The following is a 27,880-nucleotide window of genomic DNA, read 5'->3' on the forward strand; positions in this document are numbered from 1 at the left end:
GAATTGGGTACAAAGTTGACCAGTGATACCAATTGGCGACGCGCGCACATTACTTCTATATGGGTAGCGGTCGCATCGTCGTGGCATTGAACGTTTGCTGTTGCAGTTCAAGGGCCCAGATTGCAATGCGACCCGATGAGCTCTCCGTCTCAGACTCTATAAGAGCTAGAGACACAAAATTTTGCACAAATATGCCTTATGTGTGTACGCTATACGAGTTTGTCTTATTATACTCTGTACATGAAATGTACAAGAGTATATTAGGTTTGCGCGAGCTGAAAAATGTAACAGGCAGAAGGAGGCGTGACAGACCCCACAAAGTATATATATTCTTTATCAGCGTGACAAGACGAGTCGATTTAGCCCTGTTTGTCTGTCTGTCCGTCTGTCCGTCCGTATGATCACCTAGATCTCAGAGACTATAAGAGATAGAGACACCAAATTTTGCACAAAGATGCCTTATGTGTGTATTCTATACGAGTTTGTTTTATTTTTTTTGATTTTCCCCCCCACTTCCCCCCTATGCACTATGGTTTTTTTCCCCGTTTTTTTGGCAGAAAGTCCAAAAAAAATGTTGTCCAAATATAAAAAATTTTATTTTTATTTTATTATAAATTGTTTAATTAAGCGAAAATTAAATTAATTCCTGCTTATAGGGCAACACCATTTTCATGGCGCGCAGTCAAAGTTACCTGATTGTGTGAAACACATGTATCTGTGATTTTGGCAGCAATTTTTGGTAAACTTCAGAGCTTGCAGAACTAAGAAAATAACCCACAAAATTTAAGTTATATAATGGAAAACGTTAATCAAGGTATGTAAAATTATAATCCAAAACTGTTTTTAAGCGATGAAGTGTGTTCGTGTAATTTTGCCATGTGTTGTTCATGTTATAAATGTGGAAATACTAACTAATATATGTTTATTATGGAATTACTAAAGAACTTCGTCCTAATTAGCACGTTTTCTCTAAAATTGCGTTTGTTGCAGCAAAACTACTGTTTGGGCATGCAAACATTGTTGACATTTGTAGCAGCAACAAAGACTCAGAATACGCATTTAAGCAGAATATATTACGGAAAATTAACGTAAGCATCTTAGATGAATACAATACTATGTTAATATCGGTAAAAGTAAAATCCTTCTCCAATTATATTAAAAAACACATGCCAAGTTGTAATCAAACTTTAAAGCCATTCAAAAACAAGTAAAAAAGCTAAAGTCGGGTGTCCCGACTTTGAAATACTCTGTACATATGTTTACAATAATTATAGAAAATAAAAAAAAATAAAACAAGAATAAAAAAAATTGGATCGATTTTACCTTTCTCGGTATTCGAACTCACGTAAAGGGTATATAATTGCACATTTACATAGCAATTGCCTCTGTGTGAGTGTATGTATGTTTATGCGCGTCTATTTGTGTCTGTGTAAGCATTTTCGCAGTCAACCAAACAGCAACATCAACAACAGCCGCGGGCAGCGCTTGAGCAGCGCTGCAGCAGCAAATTATTATTATTATAATATAATTATGTGTCCGTATGCCAAGTTTCACTATGATAGACCGATTTACCAAGAAGTTATAGCCATAAATATATTTGCTGCTGCAGCGCTGCTCAAGCGCTGCCCGCGGCTGTTGTTGATGTTGCTGTTTGGTTGACTGCGAAAATGCTTACACAGACACGAATTGATGCGCATAGGCATACATACACTCACACAGACGCAATTGCTATGTAAATGTGCAATTATACACCCTTTACGTGAGTTCGAATACCGAGAGAGGTAAAATCGATCCATTTTTTTTTTTTTTTTTAATTTTCTTACTTTTTTAATTTCTATAATTATTGTAAACATAGAGTATTTCAAAGTCGGGACACCCGACTTTAGCTTTTTTACTTGTTTTATTTTCTATAATTATTGTAAACATATGTACAGAGTATTTCAAAGTCGGGACACCCGACTTTAGCTTCTCTACTTGTTTTATCTTGAACTAGCAGGTCTTGCCCGTCTATGCTGGGCTAAGTATTTGCAATTATACATTTATTTACATTATGCTATTTCTCTTGCGACATTCTCTTAAGTTTCTAAAGGAACTACCAAATAGCTTATTTCTTTGGTATTGTCCGAGAGCTAGGGTATACAGTGCAATGGCAAATATACCTAGTTATGTACATACTAGTACAAAAGTGGAGGCATGTTCATATACAAGTATAGTTTCAACAGCATAGATTTACATCAGAATCGTGTCTCTGCGTGTTTATATTCGTGTATGTATGCAGCACAAAGTTGGGCCAAAGCAGCAACAAAAACAGGGCAGCGCTGCAGGCAGAGCATGGGCAGCGATTTTATTTATGACTATAGCTTTCTTCAGAATTGACCTATCATGATGAAACTTGGCATACGGATACATAACCACAAACTGGATGTAGACGACAAATTCAAAATTCCAAGAATTACGGGAGTTATGAAAAACACGAATTGCGGGGGAGTGGGGGGAGAATCAGAATAAAAAAACAAACTTGACCTGCCTGGGCTTGTCACCCAGATTGAGAAAATATATACTTTGTTAGGTCTGCCACGCCTCCTTCTGTGTGTTACATGCATTCGCACAAAACTACTATACCCTTTCACCCTTTAGGGACAGGGTATAACAAGAGAGAACGCTACAGTCGAGAAAGCCCGACAGTGAAATTCCCTGTACCCAGGCAAACACTGAGTTATATACATTGAATTGACCGATTCCGATGAAATTCGACACAAAAGTAGGTAATCTCTATATATATAAAACAGTTTATTCTGACTGATTGATGATCAACGCACAGCCCAAACGGTAAGAGCTAGAAAGCTGGAATTTGGGGTCAAGTATCCTATCATAGTGTAAATGTGCATTAAGAAGGGATTTTGGAAAATTCGAGCTCCAAATGGGGGAAAAGTAGCTCCACAGTTTGTTTGAAAAATCCGCATTTTTCAACCGATCCACTTAAAACTTAGTTTCTAAAATCAATTAAAGAATACAAACAAAACTGCATACTTAGATTTGTGTTGGAGCTTGAATTATTGGGGTTTTAATATTTATTCACTATTTCCAATGAAAAGTTTGTGGTATTAATTTAGTCCGATCGATTTAAAATTTGGGTAATGTAATCTACGTAACTAAATCTACAACTTTGCATTCAAGGATTTTCAAAATATGCATTTTACAAAAGCCGGCAGAACAAACAATACAAAATATCAAACAGTTGGGGATAACTAAGTATACATACACACACACACACACACACACACATGCAAGCAGCTGTTCGTGTAGTTGCGTGCAAACGATTGAAATAGCCAAAGCAAAATGTGAGACACTAATGTGTGAATGTCCATAGATACATATGTATGTGCACATCTATGTATGTACATATGTATCTACATATGTATGTATGTACATTCGTCTTGCACTGACAGAGCAAGAAATGTTAATTAATTGAAAATTATATAACATTTTTAAAAGTAATTTTTTCTTTGTTTAGTGCATTTGGCATTAGGGTTTTCATTAATAACTTTATGCAGCAACAACAAATATCAAATAGTTGGGGACATCACATACACACACTCACACACACAACAAGCAACAGTTCGTGTCTATGTGTGCGGTTCTCTACGTACGGTTGAAAAAGTAAAGAGAAACATACATACATATGTATGTATGCCTGTGTATGAATATAGCATGTATGTACATTCGTATTAATGTATACATTGGGCAATTGAACACAGATGTTTGATTGTAAAAAAAAATAGTGCTCTAAAAACAACAACAACTGCAAGTCATTGGCTCGCTCTTCTTCTTTCGTTTTGACCATTTAATGTTAATTGCAAAGGCAAAACGCCAAAAATTTACAGTTACCGTCGCTAGGCAACGACTGCGTAAGCGATAGTAAAGCAGAAACCGAATAACGGAGCTACGCATATTCTGCTTCACATTGCGGGCAGATGTATGTATGTATAAGATTTGTTCTTATTGATCTCAATAAATAATTAGATTTTATTATTTAAATATTCTGCTTATTGCATTCAAACTTCGATATTTTGATGGTATCGGTGGCTTCAACTATCGAAAGTTGTACGATCGTGGGTCATCGCTGCACGGCATTGACACGAGTGCCGTGTTTCATATTCCGAGTTTGTGCGTGACCGTATTGACTCAATACGGCACGAAAAGACTCAAATGTTAATTTAAAATTAGGATATACCCTTATAATTATTCCCCTTTTTTGCACATAGTCTATCTTAAAACGTTGCGTTATCTCTATAGCCTGACTAATTGGTGATCAACGCACATCCCAAACGGTAAAAGATGAAATTTGGACTCAAGTATCCTTTCATAGTATCCATCATAGTGTAGGAGCACACTAAGAAAGGCTTTTAGAAAATTCTAGCTCCAAAGGAGGGTTAACGAGCTTTAAACAAGAAAGAACGCTACAGTCGAGCAAGCCCGACAGTAAAATAGCCTGTATTCTCCACAAAAAGAAAAAATTTAAAAAAAAAATTTTTTAAAAAATTAAATTATTAAAAAAAATGAATGAATGAATTAATTAAAATAATTAATTTAATTAAATTAGAATACATGTTTATGTTCAGTTTAAACAGCATACATTTACATCACGTACCTATGCGTGTTTATATGCGTGTATGTATGCAGCACAAAGTTGAACAAAAGCAGCAACAACAACAACTGCTGCGGGCAGCGCTGCCGACAGAGCTGCAGGCAGCGCATGAGCAGCGATTTTACTTATGGCTATAACTTTCTTCAGAATTGACCTATCATGATAAAATTTGGCACACGGACACATTAGTACTAACTGGATGTACCTACCAAAATTTATTGATTGATTTTAATGATTTATGATTTTAAAATTCCGAGAATTACGGAAGTTATAAGAAAAAATACTAATTGCGGGGGAGTGGGGGGGTGTATCAGAAAAAATAAACAAACTCGTTCTGCCTAGGGCTTATAGGAACCTTGATACCAATTTTGGTTATCCTAGCTCTTGTACTTACTGAGATCCTTGCGCTCATACAGACAGACGGACATGGCTATATCGACTCGTCTTCTCATCCTGATCAAGAATATATATACTTTGTGGGGTCTGCCACGCCTCCTTCTGTGTGTTACATACATGCGCACAAAACTAGTATAGCCTTTCACCCTTTGGGTACAGGCTATAAAAATATTAGTTATAGTGGTCATGTGTGTGTACGTTTAACGAAATAGTTTTGTGTTTTTTGGGAAGAACAGAAAATGTTCATTTAAATACCTTAAATGCCTTCCTACTGGTAACTTATAAGGTGAAACAGCAACATCAACAACAGCCGCGGGCAGCGCTTGAGCAGCGCTGCAGCAGCAAATATATTTATGGCTATAACTTCTTGGTAAATCGGTCTATCATAGTGAAACTTGGCATACGGACACATAATTATATTATAATAATAATAATTTGCTGCTGCAGCGCTGCTCAAGCGCTGCCCGCGGCTGTTGTTGATGTTGCTGTTTGGTTGACTGCGAAAATGCTTACACAGACACGAATTGATGCGCATAGGCATACATACACTCACACAGACGCAATTGCTATGTAAATGTGCAATTATACACCCTTTACGTGAGTTCGAATACCGAGAGAGGTAAAATCGATCCATTTTTTTTTTTTTTTTTTAATTTTCTTACTTTTTTAATTTCTATAATTATTGTAAACATAGAGTATTTCAAAGTCGGGACACCCGACTTTAGCTTTTTTACTTGTTTTATTTTCTATAATTATTGTAAACATATGTACAGAGTATTTCAAAGTCGGGACACCCGACTTTAGCTTCTCTACTTGTTTTATCTTGAACTAGCAGGTCTTGCCCGTCTATGCTGGGCTAAGTATTTGCAATTATACATTTATTTACATTATGCTATTTCTCTTGCGACATTCTCTTAAGTTTCTAAAGGAACTACCAAATAGCTTATTTCTTTGGTATTGTCCGAGAGCTAGGGTATACAGTGCAATGGCAAATATACCTAGTTATGTACATACTAGTACAAAAGTGGAGGCATGTTCATATACAAGTATAGTTTCAACAGCATAGATTTACATCAGAATCGTGTCTCTGCGTGTTTATATTCGTGTATGTATGCAGCACAAAGTTGGGCCAAAGCAGCAACAAAAACAGGGCAGCGCTGCAGGCAGAGCATGGGCAGCGATTTTATTTATGGCTATAGCTTTCTTCAGAATTGACCTATCATGATGAAACTTGGCATACGGATACATAACCACAAACTGGATGTATACGACAAATTCAAAATTCCAAGAATTACGGGAGTTATGAAAAACACGAATTGCGGGGGAGTGGGGGGAGAATCAGAATAAAAAAACAAACTTGACCTGCCTGGGCTTGTCACCCAGATTGAGAAAATATATACTTTGTTAGGTCTGCCACGCCTCCTTCTGTGTGTTACATGCATTCGCACAAAACTACTATACCCTTTCACCCTTTAGGGACAGGGTATAACAAGAGAGAACGCTACAGTCGAGAAAGCCCGACAGTGAAATTCCCTGTACCCAGGCAAACACTGAGTTATATACATTGAATTGACCGATTCCGATGAAATTCGACACAAAAGTAGGTAATCTCTATATATATAAAACAGTTTATTCTGACTGATTGATGATCAACGCACAGCCCAAACGGTAAGAGCTAGAAAGCTGGAATTTGGGGTCAAGTATCCTATCATAGTGTAAATGTGCATTAAGAAGGGATTTTGGAAAATTCGAGCTCCAAATGGGGGAAAAGTAGCTCCACAGTTTGTTTGAAAAATCCGCATTTTTCAACCGATCCACTTAAAACTTAGTTTCTAAAATCAATTAAAGAATACAAACAAAACTGCATACTTAGATTTTCGAAATTTGTGTTGGAGCTTGAATTATTGGGGTTTTAATATTTATTCACTATTTCCAATGAAAAGTTTGTGGTATTAATTTAGTCCGATCGATTTAAAATTTTGGTAATGTAATCTACGTAACTAAATCTACAACTTTGCATTCAAGGATTTTCAAAATATGCATTTTACAAAAGCCGGCAGAACAAACAATACAAAATATCAAACAGTTGGGGATAACTAAGTATACATACACACACACACACACACACACATGCAAGCAGCTGTTCGTGTAGTTGCGTGCAAACGATTGAAATAGCCAAAGCAAAATGTGAGACACTAATGTGTGAATGTCCATAGATACATATGTATGTATGTACATTCGTCTTGCACTGACAGAGCAAGAAATGTTAATTAATTGAAAATTATATAACATTTTTAAAAGTAATTTTTTCTTTGTTTAGTGCATTTGGCATTAGGGTTTTCATTAATAACTTTATGCAGCAACAACAAATATCAAATAGTTGGGGACATCACATACACACACTCACACACACAACAAGCAACAGTTCGTGTCTATGTGTGCGGTTCTCTACGTACGGTTGAAAAAGTAAAGAGAAACATACATACATATGTATGTATGTATGCCTGTGTATGAATATAGCATGTATGTACATTCGTATTAATGTATACATTGGGCAATTGAACACAGATGTTTGATTGTAAAAAAAATAGTGCTCTAAAAACAACAACAACTGCAAGTCATTGGCTCGCTCTTCTTCTTTCGTTTTGACCATTTAATGTTAATTGCAAAGGCAAAACGCCAAAAATTTACAGTTACCGTCGCTAGGCAACGACTGCGTAAGCGATAGTAAAGCAGAAACCGAATAACGGAGCTACGCATATTCTGCTTCGCATTGCGGGCAGATGTATGTATGTATAAGATTTGTTCTTATTGATCTCAATAAATAATTAGATTTTATTATTTAAATATTCTGCTTATTGCATTCAAACTTCGATATTTTGATGGTATCGGTGGCTTCAACTATCGAAAGTTGTACGATCGTGGGTCATCGCTGCACGGCATTGACACGAGTGCCGTGTTTCATATTCCGAGTTTGTGCGTGACCGTATTGACTCAATACGGCACGAAAAGACTCAAATGTTAATTTAAAATTAGGATATACCCTTATAATTATTCCCCTTTTTTGCACATAGTCTATCTTAAAACGTTGCGTTATCTCTATAGCCTGACTAATTGGTGATCAACGCACATCCCAAACGGTAAAAGATGAAATTTGGACTCAAGTATCCTTTCATAGTATCCATCATAGTGTAGGAGCACACTAAGAAAGGCTTTTAGAAAATTCTAGCTCCAAAGGAGGGTTAACGAGCTTTAAACAAGAAAGAACGCTACAGTCGAGCAAGCCCGACAGTAAAATAGCCTGTACTCTCCACAAAAAGGAAAAATTAAAAAAAAAAATTTTTTTAAAAATTAAATTATTAAAAAAAATGAATGAATGAATTAATTAAAATAATTAATTTAATTAAATTAGAATACATGTTTATGTTCAGTTTAAACAGCATACATTTACATCACGTACCTATGCGTGTTTATATGCGTGTATGTATGCAGCACAAAGTTGAACAAAAGCAGCAACAACAACAACTGCTGCGGGCAGCGCTGCCGACAGAGCTGCAGGCAGCGCATGAGCAGCGATTTTACTTATGGCTATAACTTCCTTCAGAATTGACCTATCATGATAAAATTTGGCACACGGACACATTAGTACTAACTGGATGTACCTACCAAAATTTATTGATTGATTTTAATGATTTATGATTTTAAAATTCCGAGAATTACGGAAGTTATAAGAAAAAATACTAATTGCGGGGGAGTGGGGGGGTGTATCAGAAAAAATAAACAAACTCGTTCTGCCTAGGGCTTATAGGAACCTTGATACCAATTTTGGTTATCCTAGCTCTTGTACTTACTGAGATCCTTGCGCTCATACAGACAGACGGACATGGCTATATCGACTCGTCTTCTCATCCTGATCAAGAATATATATACTTTGTGGGGTCTGCCACGCCTCCTTCTGTGTGTTACATACATGCGCGCAAAACTAGTATAGCCTTTCACCCTTTGGGTACAGGCTATAAAAATATTAGTTATAGTGGTCATGTGTGTGTACGTTTAACGAAATAGTTTTGTGTTTTTTGGGAAGAACAGAAAATGTTCATTTAAATACCTTAAATGCCTTCCTACTGGTAACTTATAAGGTGAAAACATATGGGTAGGTTATGCACACACAAAATAAATACAATTGGAAACATTATATTGAGCCGGGTTAAGACGGGCAATACCTGCTAGAATTTCTATATTTTAAAAATTGTTGGATGCCTTTGAAATATAAAATCGATCGGAATAAATTTATTATACAACTTGTCATTTAAAACAAGAGAGAACGCTACAGTCGAGCAAGCCCGACAGTAAAATACTCTGTACTCTCCACAAAAAGGAAAAATTAAAAAAAAAAAAAATTTAAAATAAAATTAAATTATTAAAAAATGAGTGAATTAATTAAAATTAATTAATTAAATTAGAATACATGTTTATGTTCAGTTTTAACAGCATGCATTTACATCACGTACCTATGCGTGTTTATATGCGTGTATGTATGCAGCACAAAGTTGAACCAAAGCAGCAACAACAACAACAGCTGCAGGCAGCGCTGCCGGCAATTACTGCCGAGAATTACGGAAGTTATAAGAAAAAACACGAATTGCGTGGTAGTGGGGGGGGTGTGTCAGAAAAAATAAACAAACTCGATCTGCCTAGGGCTTATAGGAACCTTGATACCAATTTTGGTTATCCTAGCTCTTGTACTTACTGAGATCCTTGCGCTCATACAGACAGACGGACAGACGGTCAGACGGACAGACGGACAGACAGACAGACGGACATGGCTATATCGACTCGTCTTATCATCCTGATCAAAAATATATATACTTTGTGGGGTCTGCATACAGGGTATAAAAAGGTTCAAACACCAACCCCCCAGGAAAAATTTCAAAAACCACGTATGCAGCTTTTTTTATATTCTTTCTGAGGGTGCACAAACCAAATTTGAGTGGAAAAAATTAAATGTTTTCGAACAATCTTTAAGACCACCTTAAGAGTTATAATATTCCAAAAATAAGAAAGGAAAGAAGCCTTGTGTAAAATTACCGTTTCTTAGTTCATGCCGTTTGGGCTGTCCGTTGATCATTGTCGTTGATCAGGACAAGAAAAACTGTATACTTGGTTTTTCGCTATTTTTTCTGAGGCCAGAATTATAGGGATTTTCCCGTGGAAAAATCGAGACACGAAAAGCCATGCGCCATCAACGTACAGCCCAAACGGTAAGAGCTAGGAAGCTGAAATCTGGACAAACGTTGTATTTTGTGGTGTAGGTGAGCACATTTTAGAAAATTCAAACGCCAAAGGGGAGAAAACGGGCTCCAAAGATTGTATGAAAAATCTGCATTTTTCATTTGATTGGCTTCAAACTGGGTTTATGTAATCTACAAAGTGTGTTCCAAAGTAAACAGGACTTTAAAAAAACAAGTAAAAAAGCTAAAGTCGGGTGTCCCGACTTTGAAATACTCTGTACATATGTTTACAATAATTATAGAAAAAAAAAAAATAAGAAAATTTAAAAAAATTTGATCGATTTTACCTTTCTCGGTATTCGAACTAAAGTAAAGGGTATATAATTGCACATATACAAAGCAATTGCGTCTATGTGAGTGTATGTATTTTTTTTGCGCGTCTATTTGTGTCTGTGTAAGCATTTTCGCAGTCAACTAAACAGCAACATCAACAACAGCCGCGGGCAGCGCTGGAGCAGCACTGCAACAGCAAATATATTTATGGATATAACTTCTTGTTAAATCGGTCTATCATAGTGAAACTTGGCATACGGACACATAATAACTAACTGGGGGTATTTGCAAACTTTTATAGCGTACAGACATAAGGCATCTTTGTGCAAAATTTGGTGTCTCTATCTCTTATAGTCTCTGAGATCCAGGTGATCATACGGACGGACGGACGGACGGACGGACGGACAGACGGACAGTCGGACAGACGGACAGACAGACAGACAGGGCTAAATCGACTCGTCTTGTCATGCTGATCCAGAATATATATACTTTGTGGGGTCTGCCACGCCTCCTTCTGCCTGTTACATTTTTCAGCTCCCGCAAACCTAATATACTTGTACATTTCATGTACAGAGTATAAAAACAGAACAAATGGTTTTTTCGGCAAAATCAATTTATTTTATTCAAAATAGTCTCCTTCTGCTTCAATACAGCTTTTTGCACGATCCAAAAGCATGTCAAACGAGTGTTTTAGCTCGTTGGCCAGTATGGCCGCCAGTATGCCGGTGCAAGCCTTTTGAATGGCCTCTACGTCTGCATAACGCTTTCCTTTCATGGGCAAATGCATTTTTCGAAAACCACTACGGTTAATGGTTAAAATGTGATTTTCGGTCAAATAATCGGTCACAAGCGTCGATCGATGAGAGCAATTTTTGGTCGTCAGTCAATTTGTGCGAAACAAACACACCTTTCGTAAGCCCAAATGTTCAGTCAAAATGCGATATATCGGTGTTTTGGAGATGTTCAATTCCATTTCCATCAATTTCAATGATGATTTCGTCAGATTTTTGATGAATTCACGCACAGTTTCGATGGAATTTTCGGTGATCACGAATTCTAATTGGCTCACATGTTGATCGTCATTTATGTCCTCACGGCCACTTTGAAAACGTTGAAACCACTCGTGCACTCTGCTACGATATACGTCGCACGTTGGCGTCTTGCCTTGTCGCATGTTGGCGGCTTCGCACCTGCTGTGCTGACGTCCCCACACTCCTTCCCCTATCCTGCTGGACTAACCTGTCTTCGCGCTCTGCCTTTTATCCTCTGCGTGTACGCCCTTTGTTCAATCCCTTCTTTTCCTTTTTTCTGGATCTCCAATTTCCATCAAATATATTTTCCGGTCACTTTTAATAATTTTCGCGCCTTAAAATTTTTCTACGTGACACTCCTTTCAATTTCTTTTCCCTTGTGCCCTTGACTGGCCTGCCAGTCTAGGTGGAACCGATAATTTCCCTCATCTCGATTCCGAATGCTACCCCACTTTGCTTGGTAACAATTTACCCTGCCACTCACGCACGACTACCATACCTTGTTCGCAGCGGTTGGTGGATTGCCGCACATAACAGCACACTACGGTTTCGGGAAAACGCAGGAAACAGGATTGGAAAAAGTGCGGCGCTGTTCTGCTACTTTGTGCCCAACGTAGGCCACTGCCCACACCATGAGTTGAGCTTCATACTCTCTCACTGATAAAACCGGGCATCAGTCTTTACTTTTGCTTTTTTCTTCTTCCCTCTTCTCTGATAGGAAACTTTTTATGGTTCCATAGCGCCACACACATACACACACATTGGTCTATTGTTTTAAATGGCTGTTGAGGCACGGTTTCGTAATACGGTGGCCGCTAACGGATTCTCTGGAGCGGGCCTCCCGTTAGTAGGCGGAACCCCTCCTATCTCATATGGCCGATATCTTGCTCCCAAATTTCCGGCTCTGTGTCTCACCGGGCTGTCAAGCTTCTCCATTTTGGATGGACCATGCAGTTGGGCTATAGAGACCTGTGCCCAACTCGCCGTTAGCCTTTGTGTCTCCGCTTCCACCGCTCGTTTGTCCCGAACTTTGTCCCTTTGCTGTTGTGCCCCGAAGTTCTGCACTAGTTCCAGGTCTCTCCCATAAACGACGAGTAGGTGGTGTCAATAGTTCGCCACTCGCAACCTCCTTTTCTGCGACCGCCGGGACACTGTCCTCCGCCGCTTGTATTGGTATTGGCACTGGGGGATGAGTAGGCTCCTGCGCCGTCTCTTGCACAATAGGGACCTGCTGCATGCTGAGCGCTGATACTGCCTCACTGATCCCACGCATAAAAGAAAGCATACTTTCCTGCATCGACTCACGGAACACGGCTATCACGTGCGCCTGCGCTACAGCCAAATTTATGTCCGACCGGATTTCGGTCGGTATTACGGACTCCGTCCTACTGCTGTTCGCCTACTCACTATGTGTCCGTTTTGTATAGATACTCGCCCCACCTTTAATTTATATACACGTATACATAAACAATATATACACTGTACCCCAAAAAGAAATGAATAAATAAAGAAAAACCACAACAACATTTAAAAATTTTTAATTGTAGGATTAAATAAACGTGGAAATAAATACATGCCACACCAATTAACCAAAAAGGAAAACAAAAGCTACACGAAAAAAATAAATATAAAAAACAACAGAAATGGAAACAATAACAAGAAGAAAACTGCCACACGCAAAAACAAACGGAACGCGCTGAACAAATAAATAAACAGAAAGGTAAATAAATGCTACGTTGCAAATTAAAGAAATAAATGGATTCCTAACTAACTGAATAAGTACCTAACTAAATAACAACTAACATATGATTTTCAAAGAGACTTCAAACTTCCCACATAATGCACAGACAGCTAGTTCGTACCAAACTACGCGATCGATAGCTAATCCTATCGATGGATTAGCCCAGAAACAGCTGTGCCAGACCGAGACCATTCACAATGGACCTCCACTCTATTGATAATTTAATAAACCCAAACCAAACTTCTTTTTTCGCACGCTTAATGCACTTTGCTGTGTAGGGCAACGATGATCCTTCCGCCTACTACAGGACATGGGCCTACCACACAGCAACACACAGGAACTTCCAAAAAAAAACAAAAACACAAGCAAAAAAACAAGGCAACTTAAATATTCATTAACATTAAACAGACATTTCTCGGTCCTTCCTAGTTCTCGTCAACAATGATTGGGTACCAAGACCCCTCACAGACCTGCTAAATATGCCCCTTCGCTGCACCCATTCTGCTTGCCGCCATCCTACACCGCGCTATAGGAAGGACACAACTGCGGCAGCAATGAATGGGTTGAGCCCTGTGGAGCTCACACACGGACCTGGCAGTTGCACCACTTCCCGTCGGCTAAGGAGCCGCTAGCAGCTATTGCTGTGGAATGTTACATTGACACAAAACTAAATAAAACAAGTAAAAGAACTAAAGTCGGGTGTCCCGACTTTGCAATACTCTGTACATATGTTTGGAATAATAGAATACTTGTATAATAGAATAGAATAGAATAGAATAGAATAGTTAAAAAAATTAGGAAAATTACAAATAAGGTATTTGGGACTAAAATTTTGTGTTCTTTTCCCCTTCTTTTATACCCTGTACCCTGTACAAGACTCTGGTTTTTCTCTTTCTGCACTATACCACTATGCCAGTCTCTACTGGGGCAACATTTGCTAATACTTGTATATTCCCAGGTGCATTTCAAAGTTGGGCGCCATCTTCTTATGTCCGCCTTGCCATTGCATCCCCTGTTGCAACGCCGGCTAGCCATCGGCTCAGGGTCAGATTCGACCGCGACAGGGGCGGCAGACCAACAATCAAATTTTTTTTTCTCAACCCACCTACACAGAATGCCGACTGATGGCCGCCTGAGAGCTTTGGTGGGGTAGTGGCTGCATCAGTGTTGCGCAGCCGCGTGGCCCTCCCTACCGTGAGCCGGTATTGGCAATTTGTTGGCGGCTCCTTTTAATGTTTGTTTTGGTTTTTTTATACCCTGTACCCGTAGGGTAAAAAGGGTATATTAGGTTTGTGCAAAGTATGTAACTTGCAGAAGGAAGCATCTCCGACCCCATAAAGTATATATATTCTGAATCAGCATGACGAGAGAAATCGATCTAGACATGTCCGTCCGTCCGTCCGTCTGGATGAACGCAAGGATCTCAGAAACTATAAAAGCTAGAATAACCAAAGTTGGCATCCATATTCTCCTAGGTCCGGGAAAGGACGAGTTTATTTTATTTTTTTTAATCCCCCCCCCCCTTCCAGCACTACAGAATTTCCTCAATAGCGTCCACATTTCAAATGCTACCTAAACCAAACTTTGCACACATCATTTATATATAACTGTCTACTGTTGTTCAAAATTTTTATTTTATTCAATTCGGGCAATTCTAAGAAAATTTATTAGCAAAACAAATTCTCTCCAGTACAACCCCCACAAACTGCAGCAACAAGTTCGCTCTTCTTCTTCCTCTTTTTGCTGCTGCTATGGGCGCATATAACTCAGGGACGGAAGTTTACCTGGGTATAGGGTATTACACTGTCGGGCTTGCTCGACTGTAGCGTTCTCTCTTTTTTTTTGAATTTTCTTTAATTTTTTTATTCTCTATAATTATTGTAAACATATGTACAGAGTATTTCAAAGCCGGGACACCCGACTTTAGCTTTTTTACTTGTTTCGTGTAGCTTTTGTTTTCCTTTTTGGAAGGAATTAAAAAAAATAAAATAAACTCGTCCTTTCTCGGACCTAGGAGAATCTGGATGCCAACTTTGGTTATTCTACCTTTTATAGTTTCTGAGATCCTTGCATTCATCCAGACGGACAGACGGACAGACGGACGGACAGACGGACGGACGGACAGACGGACGGACGGACAGACGGACGGACATGTCTAGATCGATTTCTCTCGTCATGCTGATTCAGAATATATATACTTTATGGGGTTGGAGATGCTTCCTTCTGCATGGTACATACTTTGCACAAACCTAATATACCCTTTTTACCCTACGGGTACAGGGTATACAAAAATTTTGATCGATTTTGCCTTTCTCGGTATTTGAACTCACGTAAATGGTGTATAATTGCACATTTACATAGCAATTGCGTCTGTGTGAGTGTATGTATGCCTATGCGCATCTATTCGTGTCTGTGTAATCATGTTAGCAGTCAACCAAACAGCAACACCAACAACAGCCGCAAGCAGCGCTTGAGCAGCGCTGCAGCACCAAATAAATAATAATAATAAATAAATAAATCAGTCTATCATGATGAAACTTGGCATACGGACACATAATAACTAACTCGAGGTATTTGCAAAATTTTAGTTCGAAATTCCAAGAATTACGGGAGTTAAAGAAAATCGCAATTTGCATGGGAGAGGGGGGAGGGAGGGAAATTCCAAAATATACATTTTCTGCGTATTCACACAAGGCATCTTTTACTAAAATTTGGTGTTCCTAGGTCTTATAGTCTCCGAGATATAGGCGGATATACGAATGGAAAATCGGGAAAACCCTCATAGGGGGGAAGTGGGGGGGAAAATCAAAAAAATATAAAAAAAAACCGTATAGAATACACACATAAGGCATCTTTGTGCAAAATTTGGTGTCTCCATCTCTTATAGTCTCTGAGATCCAGGTGTTTATACGGACGGACAGACGGACAGACAGACAGACAGGGCTAGATCGACTCGTCTCGTCATGCTGATCAAGAATATATATACTTTGTGGGGTCTGCCACACCTCCTTCTGCCTGTTACAATTTTTCAGCTCCCGCAAACCTAATATACTCTTGTACATTTTATGTATCTTTAAAAATATAAAACAGTTTGTCCTGACTGATTGGTGATCAACGGCAAGAGCTAGGAAGCTGAAATTTTGACTCAAGTATCTTTTCATAGTGTAGGTGCCCACTAAGATTTTGGAAAATTTGAAAAAAATATTCCCAGATGCCTTACAAGTATGTGAATACGCATAAAATGTGTGTTTTGGAATTTCCCTCTCTCCCCCGAACAAACTTGGCAAATACCTCTATTTAGTTAATTTAAGTCCAAATGCCAAGTTTCATCATGATAGGCTGATTTAACAGGAAGTTATAGCCATATATGTACATAAGACCAAGTAGTGCCCGCAGCTGTTGTTGTTGTTACTGCTTTGCTCAGGCACACGAGACATACACAGGCACACAAATACACACATACACGCATAATTATTCTACACATATGTACAGAGTATTTCAAAGTCGGGATACCCGACTTTAGCTTCTCTACTTGTTAGATATGTACATATGTATTTATTTTATGTAGATACATGTATATGTATGTATGTATGTACATACATACTATATGTACATATATAAAATAGTTTGTATAATAATATGGGGCTTTATTGGTGCACAAAAATTGTATATATTTATGTACATATGTATATGGGTATATTAGTAAGTGCATTCAACGCACAGCCCAAATGGTAAGCGTTAAAAAGCTGTCAAAATGTAGTTGAGCACCAAGTGGTTTTAGAAAATTAGAAATCCTATTAACTTTAAACTTTCTTTGTGTATTTACTCTGACAAAGGATAAACTGCGTTGTATTTTTGTAACTTTTCATTGAAGAGTAGAAGAAATAATTATGATATATGTGTTTATATTGTATAGCTTTTAATTCTAGAAATTACTTGACTTGATTTATTCCTATCATACATAAATATACATATGTATTTATGTACATACATAGTATTTATTGTACCTTATGTTCTAGCTCTTAAATCGTACCAAAGTAATTTGCTATTTAGGAAATGAACTCTTTAGAAACTTGAGAGATTGTCGGAAGAGAAATATTATATAGTAAACTAGCAGGTCTTGCCCGTCTTTGCTGGGCTAAGTAAAATGTGCTTAAAACTATAAGTTTAATTACTATATGATATTCTTCTTTCGACGCTCTCTAAAGTTTTTTTCTCAGCATGTTGTACGCACGGTCGAGTTATCCCCGAAAAGTCCGACGCTGGACATTTAATTTTGATTTATAAATCGGGACGTCCCGCCAAAATTGAAGCGTTCGGCAACGCTGATATGTACATACATTTCAATTTTTCGTTATCCGCCTATATACATGCATACATATATAAGTAAGTATTAAATTTTTTAATTCAACACTTATTTGTGTCTTCAATTCCAAATATGATTGTTGTGAATGTAAAAGGTGTGTTTCTGCTTTTGTCAATCGCATGAATAAACTCACAAAATAGGCTTAACGGTAAATGACTCTTAGATTTGTTCAGAGTATATTTTCAGCGTTGTTAGCTAACACTAAAATGGTAAGTCGCTGTAAATATGCGATCAGCTGAGATGCTAGAGATGGGCATGTGTCGGATGCTCTATGTGTTAGAGCATCAAAACTATCGATAGTTGAATCCGTACTATATGTATGCATGCATGTTTCTCTTTACATTTTCATACATAGACTCGAACTGTTACTTGTTCTGTGTGTGAGTGTGTGTATATGATGTCCCCAACTATTTGATATTTGCGTTAGTTGTAATTTGTTGTTGCTGCATAAAGTTACTAACGAAAACCCCAATGCCAAATGTACTAAACAAAGAAAAAATTACTTTTAAAAATGTTAAATAATTTTTAATTAATTAACATTTCTTCCTCTGTCAGTGCAAGACGAATGAACATACATACATAGATGTGTACATGTACATAGATGTGTACATATTTATGTATGTGTGTACATTCACACATTAGTGTCTCACATTTTGCTTTGGCTATTTCAATCGTTTGCACGCAACTACACGACAGCAGCTTGTATGTGTGTGTGTGTGTGTGTGTGTGTGTATGTATACTTAGTTGTCCCCAACTGTTTGATATTTTGTATTGTTTGTTCTGCCTGCATTTGTAGAATGCATATTTTGAAAATCCTTGAACGCAAAGTTATAGATTTATTTACGTAGATTACAGTCCCCAAATTTGAAATCGATCGGAAAAAATATATAACACAAACTTTTCATTTGAAAAGGTGAATAAATATTAAAACCCCAATAATTCAAGCTCAATTCAAAAAACCATGTATACAGTTTTTCTTGGAATTTTTCTGAGAGTAAACAAACTAAGTTTAAAGATAAACAGATGAAAATTGTAGATTTTTCATACAAACTTTGGAGCTCGATTTCCCCCCTTAGGAGCTCGAATTTTGCAAAATCCCTTCTTAGTAGGCTCCTACACTATGAAAGGATACTTAAGTCCAAATTTCAGCTTCCTAGCTTTTACCGTTTGGGCTGTACGTTGATCAGTCAGTCAGGACAAACTGTTTTATTATTTATTATTATATATATAGAGATAAACGTATAAATGTAAGCACAAATACTGAGCCAGCAAAGACCGCCAAGACCTGCTAGTTTTATATACATAAATAACATATGCTGTTTGGTTTATATAGTTTTTGAAATGCGGAAAGTATTGACGAAATTCTGTAGAGGGGAGATGGGAGGGAAAATCCAAAAAATAAAATAAACTCGTCCTTTCTCGGACCTAGGAGAATCTGGATACCAAGATCCTTGCGTTCATCCAGACGGACGAACATGTCCAGATCGATTTCTCTCGCCATGCTGATACAGAATATGTGTCTTTCTGCCTGGTACATAATTTGCACAAGCGTAATATATTCTTTTTAACCTACAGGTAAACAAATTTAATCAATTTTACCTCCAATGGTACTCGAACTCAGGTAACTCAGGTTATATAATTGCACAGTTACATAGGAGTTGATATGGTGCATATGATAACCAGGAAGCCATAATTGAGGGTATTAGCTGATTTAGAAGTGCAGCGCAAAGTTCCAGGCGTGGCAAAGACTGCTGCTTTAGTAGTGCCACCCTTGTTTTCGGTGCCAATATGGATGTAAAAATGGAATATTCTTCGTGTATTATTTTGCTGTAAACTACTGCAGCGTATGCCTAAGAAACCATAGCCTTTGAAAAATTATCTTAGAGTATGTTAGAGTAGACCAAACATAATCGCTACCCAATGGTATGTACACTTTCTAGTGAAGTGCGAGTCAGCCAGTTGCACTTTATCGAAACTCTGAAGTGCCGACGCGTCTATTGCCTTTCCAATGGTGAAGTGGTTTTCGCTATGACGTGTGCATTGACGATCAAGAGTTGATTGGCTATACGGAAATTGGTATGAAGTGATGTACTTTCCGTTGTGATACCAGCCTTTACTGATGGCATACCCGTAACCAATAAGCGTGAATGTGATTGAGAACGTGCCCAATCAAGAGAATGAACGCAACGTTCCGATACATATGACTTTCACACCAGCTGATAGTTCTCGGATGCTCAGCTCCAACTCTTCGCAGCGAAAATTCAAAAAACGTAAAGAATTCCTCAAAAGTGGGTGACTTCTTCTCCACCGCGTGTCAGCATCAAGTTTCTCAAGCACCAATAACAAAATCCATTAATCACGTCCCTTTTGATCGAAAGCATCTATACCTCTTATAATATCATTTGCGACGTCTGCTACATTTCGCTATATGGGAGCATCAATTTTCGTAGTTTCTGGTAAATTGTTCTGGCCAATCTGTGTGGCTGCCAACAAACCGTTGGATTGCAAGTGGAATACCCTGTATCCAGAAAAACTACTAGCAATAAGAAGAAGAGCGAACTTGATGCTGCAGCTTGTTGGCGTAGACCTGGAGTGAAATTTGATCGCTAATAACTTTACTTAGAATTGACCGATTTGGATAAAATTACAAAGTAGTAGATATTTGTGTATAAATTATTTGTGTTTATGTAGCTTTTGTGGACAGTACTGACGAAATATTTTATCGGGGAGAGGGGAGGGAAAATAAAAAAAATAGGATAGGAGCGTTTACATACCAAGTCGTTTCCGAAATCCAGGCGTTCATCCAGACAGACAGACGGACGGACAGACAGACGGACTGAGAGACGGACGGAGAGACCATGGTGATCAAGAATGCAACTATATATACTTTATGGGATCGGAGAAGCTTCATTCTGCATGTTACATACTTTGCACAAACCTAATATATAGGGTATAGGGTATACAAATTTAATGAATTTAATTAACTAAATTAAATATAAAATATTCAACACATGCATACATACATAAGTGTTTATGTACGATATCAACAGTACAGTAATAAATCAAAGCAACAACAGCTGCGGGCAGAGCTTGGGCAGATATTATATTTATGGCTATAACTTTCTGTTTGGTTATGCAGTCGCCACAGCCAATAGGCAACAATTCATCATAAATACATTTGTTTAAATCACTCAGTGCTCTATGCAGCAAGTTGAGCCATTTAACGTAATCTCAACTCATTATTTGCTTTGTCGCTCAAATTCCTATTTTTCCTTTACGCATTGTTCTTAATTTGCTATAATTTTGCCTAAGGCACTGCACTGATGCAGCGGCCGAATCTTTTTGCTTGTTAACCAACAGTCAAATCGCATCGTTCGTTCTTCGCTTGTGTCGATACGACAACCCCTAGTTTTCCGCCTACTAGACCAATTTTTACATTAACATTGCACTTCGGCAATTGTTTAACAAATTGAATTGCATTTCGGCAATTAACATATACATAAATTTGTTTTCGTCGCTTTATACTGAACTTGTACTATTTGAATCGCAACCCAACATTTGTAAATAAATAGCATTTTTAATTCGAACAATTTTACGCAGTTGAATATTAATTCTTGCCTATTATTAGTTATAGAAAAGCCTATAACTACACACTTTCTTTATATTGACCTATCATAATTACACTTGGCAACCGGACATAATCACTAACTCGATGATGGAACCAAATTTGAGTTTGAAATTAATAAGGACCTACGGGAGTTATAGAAAATCACAAATTGCGGGTGAATACATTCTCGGACTTAGTTATTCTAGACCTTACACTTTCTGAGATCCTTGCGTTCATACAGACAGACGGACAGTCAGACGGACAGACAGACAGACGGACATATGGATATACGGACATTGGTAAATCGACCCGTCTTGTCATCCTGATTAAAAATATATGTACTTTGTGGAGTCCGCCACGCCTCCTTCTGTGTGTTACATACATTCGCACAAAACTGGTATAGCCTTTTACCCTTTGGGTACAGGCTTTAAAAACCAAGTATGCCTTTTTTTTTCATTGGCCCCCCTGCGTACGCCCATGGCATTAATGTAAAAAATTTACGTATAAAGTTAATTTAAGCTTAATTTAATTTTCTCGAATCTTACCTCTTGTATTTTCAATGGTATTTCAACTATATTTCCTCGAACATTAATCTGGCGGTGAAGTAGAACTTTAAGTAAATCGCCAGCTTTCAGTCCCAACAACTTCGATAATGTCTCATTTACTTCATTGTCAGTGTCAGTTAAGTCGCAACCTTCTCCGTCAATATCCATAAATTCAATATTTCCTAGCCATAATATGGAACTAAGAATTTTAAAAACACCATCAATAAAAATTTGAGGAATTTGTAGAACAGTAAGTGCCATTGTAAGAGCCTCAAACTTTTTGGCTTCCACGTCAAGATCAATGTTTAAATTATCTGAAGCATTTAAATATTTATAAAACTCTGGTGGTTTTAAATGTAACATTTCAGCGACATTGTTATTACGTTGTCCTTGAGCTACTAATTGATACATAACGTGGTAATTTCGCTCTCCAAGACTTTGGAATGTAATCCGAGATTGCTCAAGTAAATAGTCTTGAATTACACATCCTTTGATAGAATTTTTATCGTCGAAGCACACTTGCATAAATTTTCCGAACCGGGAACTGTTGTCATTTCGAACGGTCTTCGCATTTCCTAAGAGAAAAAACTCAAATTAATAATATTTACAATAAAAAGTTTAAGTAGAATTCATTTCTAGCAATTAAGAGATTTGTAGATTCGGTTAGCCAAAACAGGTCATTACCAAAGGGCCACTAACCCGTAAAAGGGCCCAGAGCCTGGGCAGCTGGATAAGATTTTGATTGGCAATGCCAAGAGACAGTTTACTTTTGAGAGATTTAACAGGTTTTTGTTTCTGTAATTAAGAAGACTAGCTAGTAAAACGACTGCTAACATTTTAATTTCTTTGTGTGTGCCATTTCAGATACATGTTTAGTTAAAAAGCTTTTTCAACAATTTGTGACCCTACATATTTTTGATCGCATAAGATTATGCAGGATTACAAAAAAAGAAATGTACTCGTCGAATTCTTAAATATTGATAGTTCTTTGCAACCATCCACTATTAGGAGTCCAAAGAAGTGAAATAGATAAAGTCGGGTGTCCTCACTTTGAAATACTATATGTGTAAAATATTTATACAAATTAAAACAAGAGGGAACGCTACAGTTGAGCGAGCCCGACAGTGAAATACACTGTACCCATACAAACTTCCAGCACTGAGTTTTATGCAGCTCTAGCACAAGCAAAAAGAAGAACAAGTAAAAAAGCGGGTGTCCCGACTTTGAAATACTCTGTACATATGTTTACAATAATCATAGAAAATAAAAAAAAATAAAACAAGAATAAAAAAAATTGGATCGATTTTACCTCTCTCGGTATTCGAACTCACGTAAAGGGCGTATAATTGCACATTTACATAGCAATTGCGTCTGTGTGAGTGTATGTATGCCTATGCGCATCTGTTCGTGTCTGTGTAAGCATTTTCGCAGTCAACCAAACAGCAACATCAACAACACCCGCGGGCAGCGCTTGAGCAGCGCTGCAGCAGCAAATATATTTATGGCTATAACTTCTTGTTAAATCGGTTTATCATAATGAAACTTGGCATACGGACACATAATTACTAACTGGGGGTATTTGCAAAAAATTAGTTCGAAATTCCAAGAATTACGGGAATTAGAGAAAATAGCATTTGCGGGGGAGAGGGGGGAGGGAGGGAAATTCCAAAATATACATTTTCTGCGTATTCACACAAGGCACCTTGGACTAAAATTTTGTGTTCTTAGGTCTTATGGTCTTCGAGATATAGGCGATTATACGAATGGAAAATCGGGAAAACCCCCATAGGGGGGAAGTGGGGGGGAAAATCAAAAAAATAAAACAAACTCGTATAGAATACACACATAACGCATCTTCGTGCAAAATTTGGTGTCTCTATCTCTTATAGTCTCTGAGATCCAGGTGTTCATACGGACGGACAGACGGACAGACAGACAGATAGGGCTAGATCGACTCGTCTTGTCACGCTGATCAAGAATATATATACTTTGTGGGGTCTGCCACGCCTCCTTCTGCCTGTTACATTTTTCAGCTCCCGCAAACCTAATATACTCTTGTACATTTCATGTAGAGTATAAAAAGAGCGAACTTAATGCTACAGCTTGATGGCGTACTAGAATGAAATGGATTCGCTGATAACTTTTCATAAAATTAACCGATTTAGATGAAATTTAAAATTTTTTGTTTGGTTTGTGTAGCTTTCGAAATGTAGACAGTATTGACGCAATTCTATAGTGGGAGAGAAGGCTAGGAAATCCCAAATAAAAAATAAAATTGTTACCTTGGCATAAGGTAAGTCCACTTGCCAAGTTTGGCTTATGTAGCTTTAGAAATTTTGGACAGTATTGACGAAATCCAGATGCTGCAGCTTGTTGGCATAGTACTGAAGTAAACTTTTTTCTCTAATAACTTTTTATACCCTTTACCCAAAGGGTACAAGGGTATATTAGTTTTGTGCGAGTGCACATGGAACACACAGAAGGAGGCTTGGTAGACTCCACAAAGTATATATATTCTTGATTAGCATGACTAGCCGAGTCGATATAGCCATGTCAGTCTGTCCGTCTGTCTGTCTGTATAAACGCAAGGATCTCCGAAAGTATAAGAGCTAGAATAACCAAACTTGGTATACAGATTCTCCTGAGCCCCACTCCCCCCCTATATACGATTTCTATAACTCCCGTAATTCTTGGAATTTCGAACTAAAATTGGGTAGTCACATTAGGTAAGTGATTATATATTTGTATACCAAGTTTCATTATGATAGAATGATCGGAAAGAAAGTTATAGCCATACAACCAGGCCCAATGCACACATGCATACATATGTACAAGTACACAAACACGCATAAGGCACGATTCTGATGTAAATGTAAATGTATGTATGCATGCATGGAATATTTTGTATTTAATTTAGTTAATTAATTGAATCAATTTAGTTAATTAATTTAATTAAATTAATTAATTAATTAATTTAATTACTTTTTTGTGGGGTGGTTAAATACCCTGTGTATTTAAGAGTTGAGCCTGCTCGACTTTAGCATTCCTTTCTTGTTTTACAATTAATGGTTTTAAATTTCATTTAAAACACAAGTAGATAATTTTATAGATATTGCTTGTGACAGTTGGGTTTGTATAGCTTTGGGCGGTATTGACGAAATTCTGTAGTGGGGAATAGTAGGGAAAAATCAAAACAATAAAAAAAATTCGTCCTTTCTAGGAGGATTTGGATACCAATTTTAGTTATTCCAGCTTTCATAGATTTTGAGATCCTTGCGTTGATCCAGAAGGACAGACGGATAGACAGAAGAAGGGAAAGGTCTAGATCGATTTCTCTCTTTTTGCCTGTTACATACTTTGAAAAACCTAATATACCCTTTTTACCCTACACGGTATAAAAAGTGAAGAAGCTAAGGTCGGGTATCCCGACTTTAAAATACTCCGTATGTGTGGAATAATAAAAGAAAATAAAACAAGTAGAGAAGCTAAAGTCGGGCGTCCTGACTTTGAAATACCCTGTACATACTTGTATGTGTAGAATAATTATGCGTGTATGTGTGTTTGTGTAAGTCTCGTGTCCCTGTGCAAAGCAGTAACAAGAACAATAGTTGCGGGCAGTACTCATTAGAAAATCAAAAAAAAAAAAGGGGAAGACTTGAGATGAATGTTTATATCTACACCGAAGAGAGTACACACACTTGAAACACCACAAATGCGCATTACTATACACATCAGCTTAAAAGCGCCAAGGGTAAGTTGTCATTAAGGGAATCAAGGCTATTGTATAAAACATCGAAATTTCCGACACACTTAAAAAAAAGGTTTCCAATCTGAAAATAAGCCGATTACGGACAAGAAAAAAATGCTACAAAAAAAAATTAATTTTAAAATTGTAATTAATTTAATTAAATAATTAAATTAAAAACAAGAGAGAACGCTACAGTCGAGCAAGCCCGACAGTGTAATACCCTGTACCCAGTTAAACTTCCGTCACTGAGTTATATGCGCCCAAAGCAGCAGCAAAAAGAGGAAGAAGAAGAGCGAACTTGTTGCTGCAGTTTGTGGGGGTTGTACTGGCGAGAATTTGTTTCGCTAATAACTTTTCTTAGAATCGACAGAATTGAATAAAATTTTAAACAACAGTAGATATTTATTTATAAATGATGTGTGCAAAGTTTGGTTTAGGTAGCATTTGAAATGTGGACGCTATTGACGAAATTCTGTAGCGGGGGAAGGGGGGGGGGAAATTAAAAAAAAAAAAAATAAACTCATCCTTACTCGGATCTAGGAGAATCTGGATGCCAACTTTGGTTATTCTAGCTTTTATAGTTTCTGAGATCCTCGCGTTCATCCAGACGGACAGACGGACAGACGGACGGACATGTCTAGATCGATTTCTCTCGTCATGCTGATCAAGAATATATATACTTTATGGGGTCGGAGATGCTTCCTTCTGTATGTTACATACTTTGCACAAACCTAATATACCCTTTTTACCCTACGGGTACAGGGTATAATAAACTATTCAACACATGCACACATATATAAGTGTTTATGTACAATTTCAGAATAAATTTACATCAAAATAGTAACTCTGCGTGCTTATGTGTATATGTATGCAGCACAAAGTTGAATCAAAGCAGCAACAACAACAATTGCTGGAATTGCGTCTATTTTTATACCCTGTACCCGTAGGGTAAAAAGGGTATATTAGGTTTGTGCAAAGTATGTAACATACAGAAGGAAGCATCTCCGACCCCATAAAGTATATATATTCTTGATCAGCATGACGAGAGAAATCGATCTAGACATGTCCGTCCGTCTGTCCGTCTGTCCGTCCGTCTGTCCGTCTGTCCGTCTGTCCGTCTGGATGAACGCGAGGATCTCAGAAACTATAAAAGCTAGAATAACCAAAGTTGGCATCCAGATTCTCCTAGATCCGAGTAAGGACGAGTTTATTTTTTTTTTTTTTTAATTTTCCCCCCTTCCCCCGCTGCAGAATTTCGTCAATAGCGTCCACATTTCAAATGCTACCTAAACCAAACTTTGCACACATAATTTATAAATAAATATCTACTGTTGTTTAAAATTTTATTCAATTCTGTCGATTCTAAGAAAAGTTATTAGCGAAACAAATTCTCGCCAGTACAACCCCCACAAACTGCAGCAACAAGTTCGCTCTTCTTCTTCCTCTTTTTGCTGCTGCTTTGGGCGCATATAACTCAGTGACGGAAGTTTACCTGGGTACAGGGTATTACACTGTCGGGCTTGCTCGACTGTAGCGTTCTCTCTTGTTTTATACCCTGTACCCGTAGGGTAAAAAGGGTATATTAGGTTTGTGCAAAGTATGTAACATGCAGAAGGAAGCATCTCCGACCCCATAAAATATATATATTCTGAATCAGCATGACGAGAGAAATCGATCGAGACATGTCCGTCCGTCTGTTCGTCTGTCCGTCCGTCTGTATGAGCGCAAGGATCTCAGAAGGTACAAGAGCTAGAATTACCAAACTTGGTATCCAGGTTCCTCTTAGCCCTAAGCAGATCAAGTTTATTTTTTTATTCTGATACACCACCCCCCCCCCCCCCCCACTACCAGCAGTTCGTGTTTCTTGGAATTTCCAACTAAAATTACGTAGCTACATCCCGTTAGTGATTATGTGTCTGCATGCCAAGTTTCATCATGGGTCAATTCTGATGAAAGTTATAGCCATAAATCGCTGCCCATGCTCTGCTTGTACCGCTGCCAGCAGCGCTGCCCGCAGCTGTTGTTGTTGCTGCTGCTTGGGTTCAACTTTGTGCTTCATACATACACGCATATAAACACGCAAAGACACGATTCTGATGTAAATGTATGCTGTTGAAACTGTACATGAACATGTCTTTAATTTAATTAATATACTTTTTTTTAATTATTAAAAATTTTTTTTTTTCAATTTTTCCTTTTTTTGTGGGAGGTACAGGATATTTAAGAGTTGAGCT

The 27,880-nt window shown here is 37.7% G+C and overlaps 1 protein-coding gene across 1 annotated transcript in view; it reads right to left on the reverse strand.

Moving 5' to 3' along the window:
* Window positions 1–27,880, reverse strand: part of LOC115628647 (unconventional myosin heavy chain 6) — a 665,426-nt gene that overhangs the window by 432,848 nt on the left and 204,698 nt on the right. Inside the window, exon 6 of the mRNA XM_030524816.1 lies at window positions 21,899–22,473. Coding sequence (XP_030380676.1) covers window positions 21,899–22,473 — 575 coding nt within the window. The remainder of the gene's footprint in view (window positions 1–21,898; window positions 22,474–27,880) is intronic.

The sequence above is a fragment of the Scaptodrosophila lebanonensis genome, unplaced genomic scaffold, assembly GCF_003285725.1.
Source record: "Scaptodrosophila lebanonensis strain 11010-0011.00,11010-0021.00 unplaced genomic scaffold, SlebRS2 tig00000122-arrow-arrow-pilon, whole genome shotgun sequence".
Taxonomy (NCBI): domain Eukaryota; kingdom Metazoa; phylum Arthropoda; class Insecta; order Diptera; family Drosophilidae; genus Scaptodrosophila; species Scaptodrosophila lebanonensis.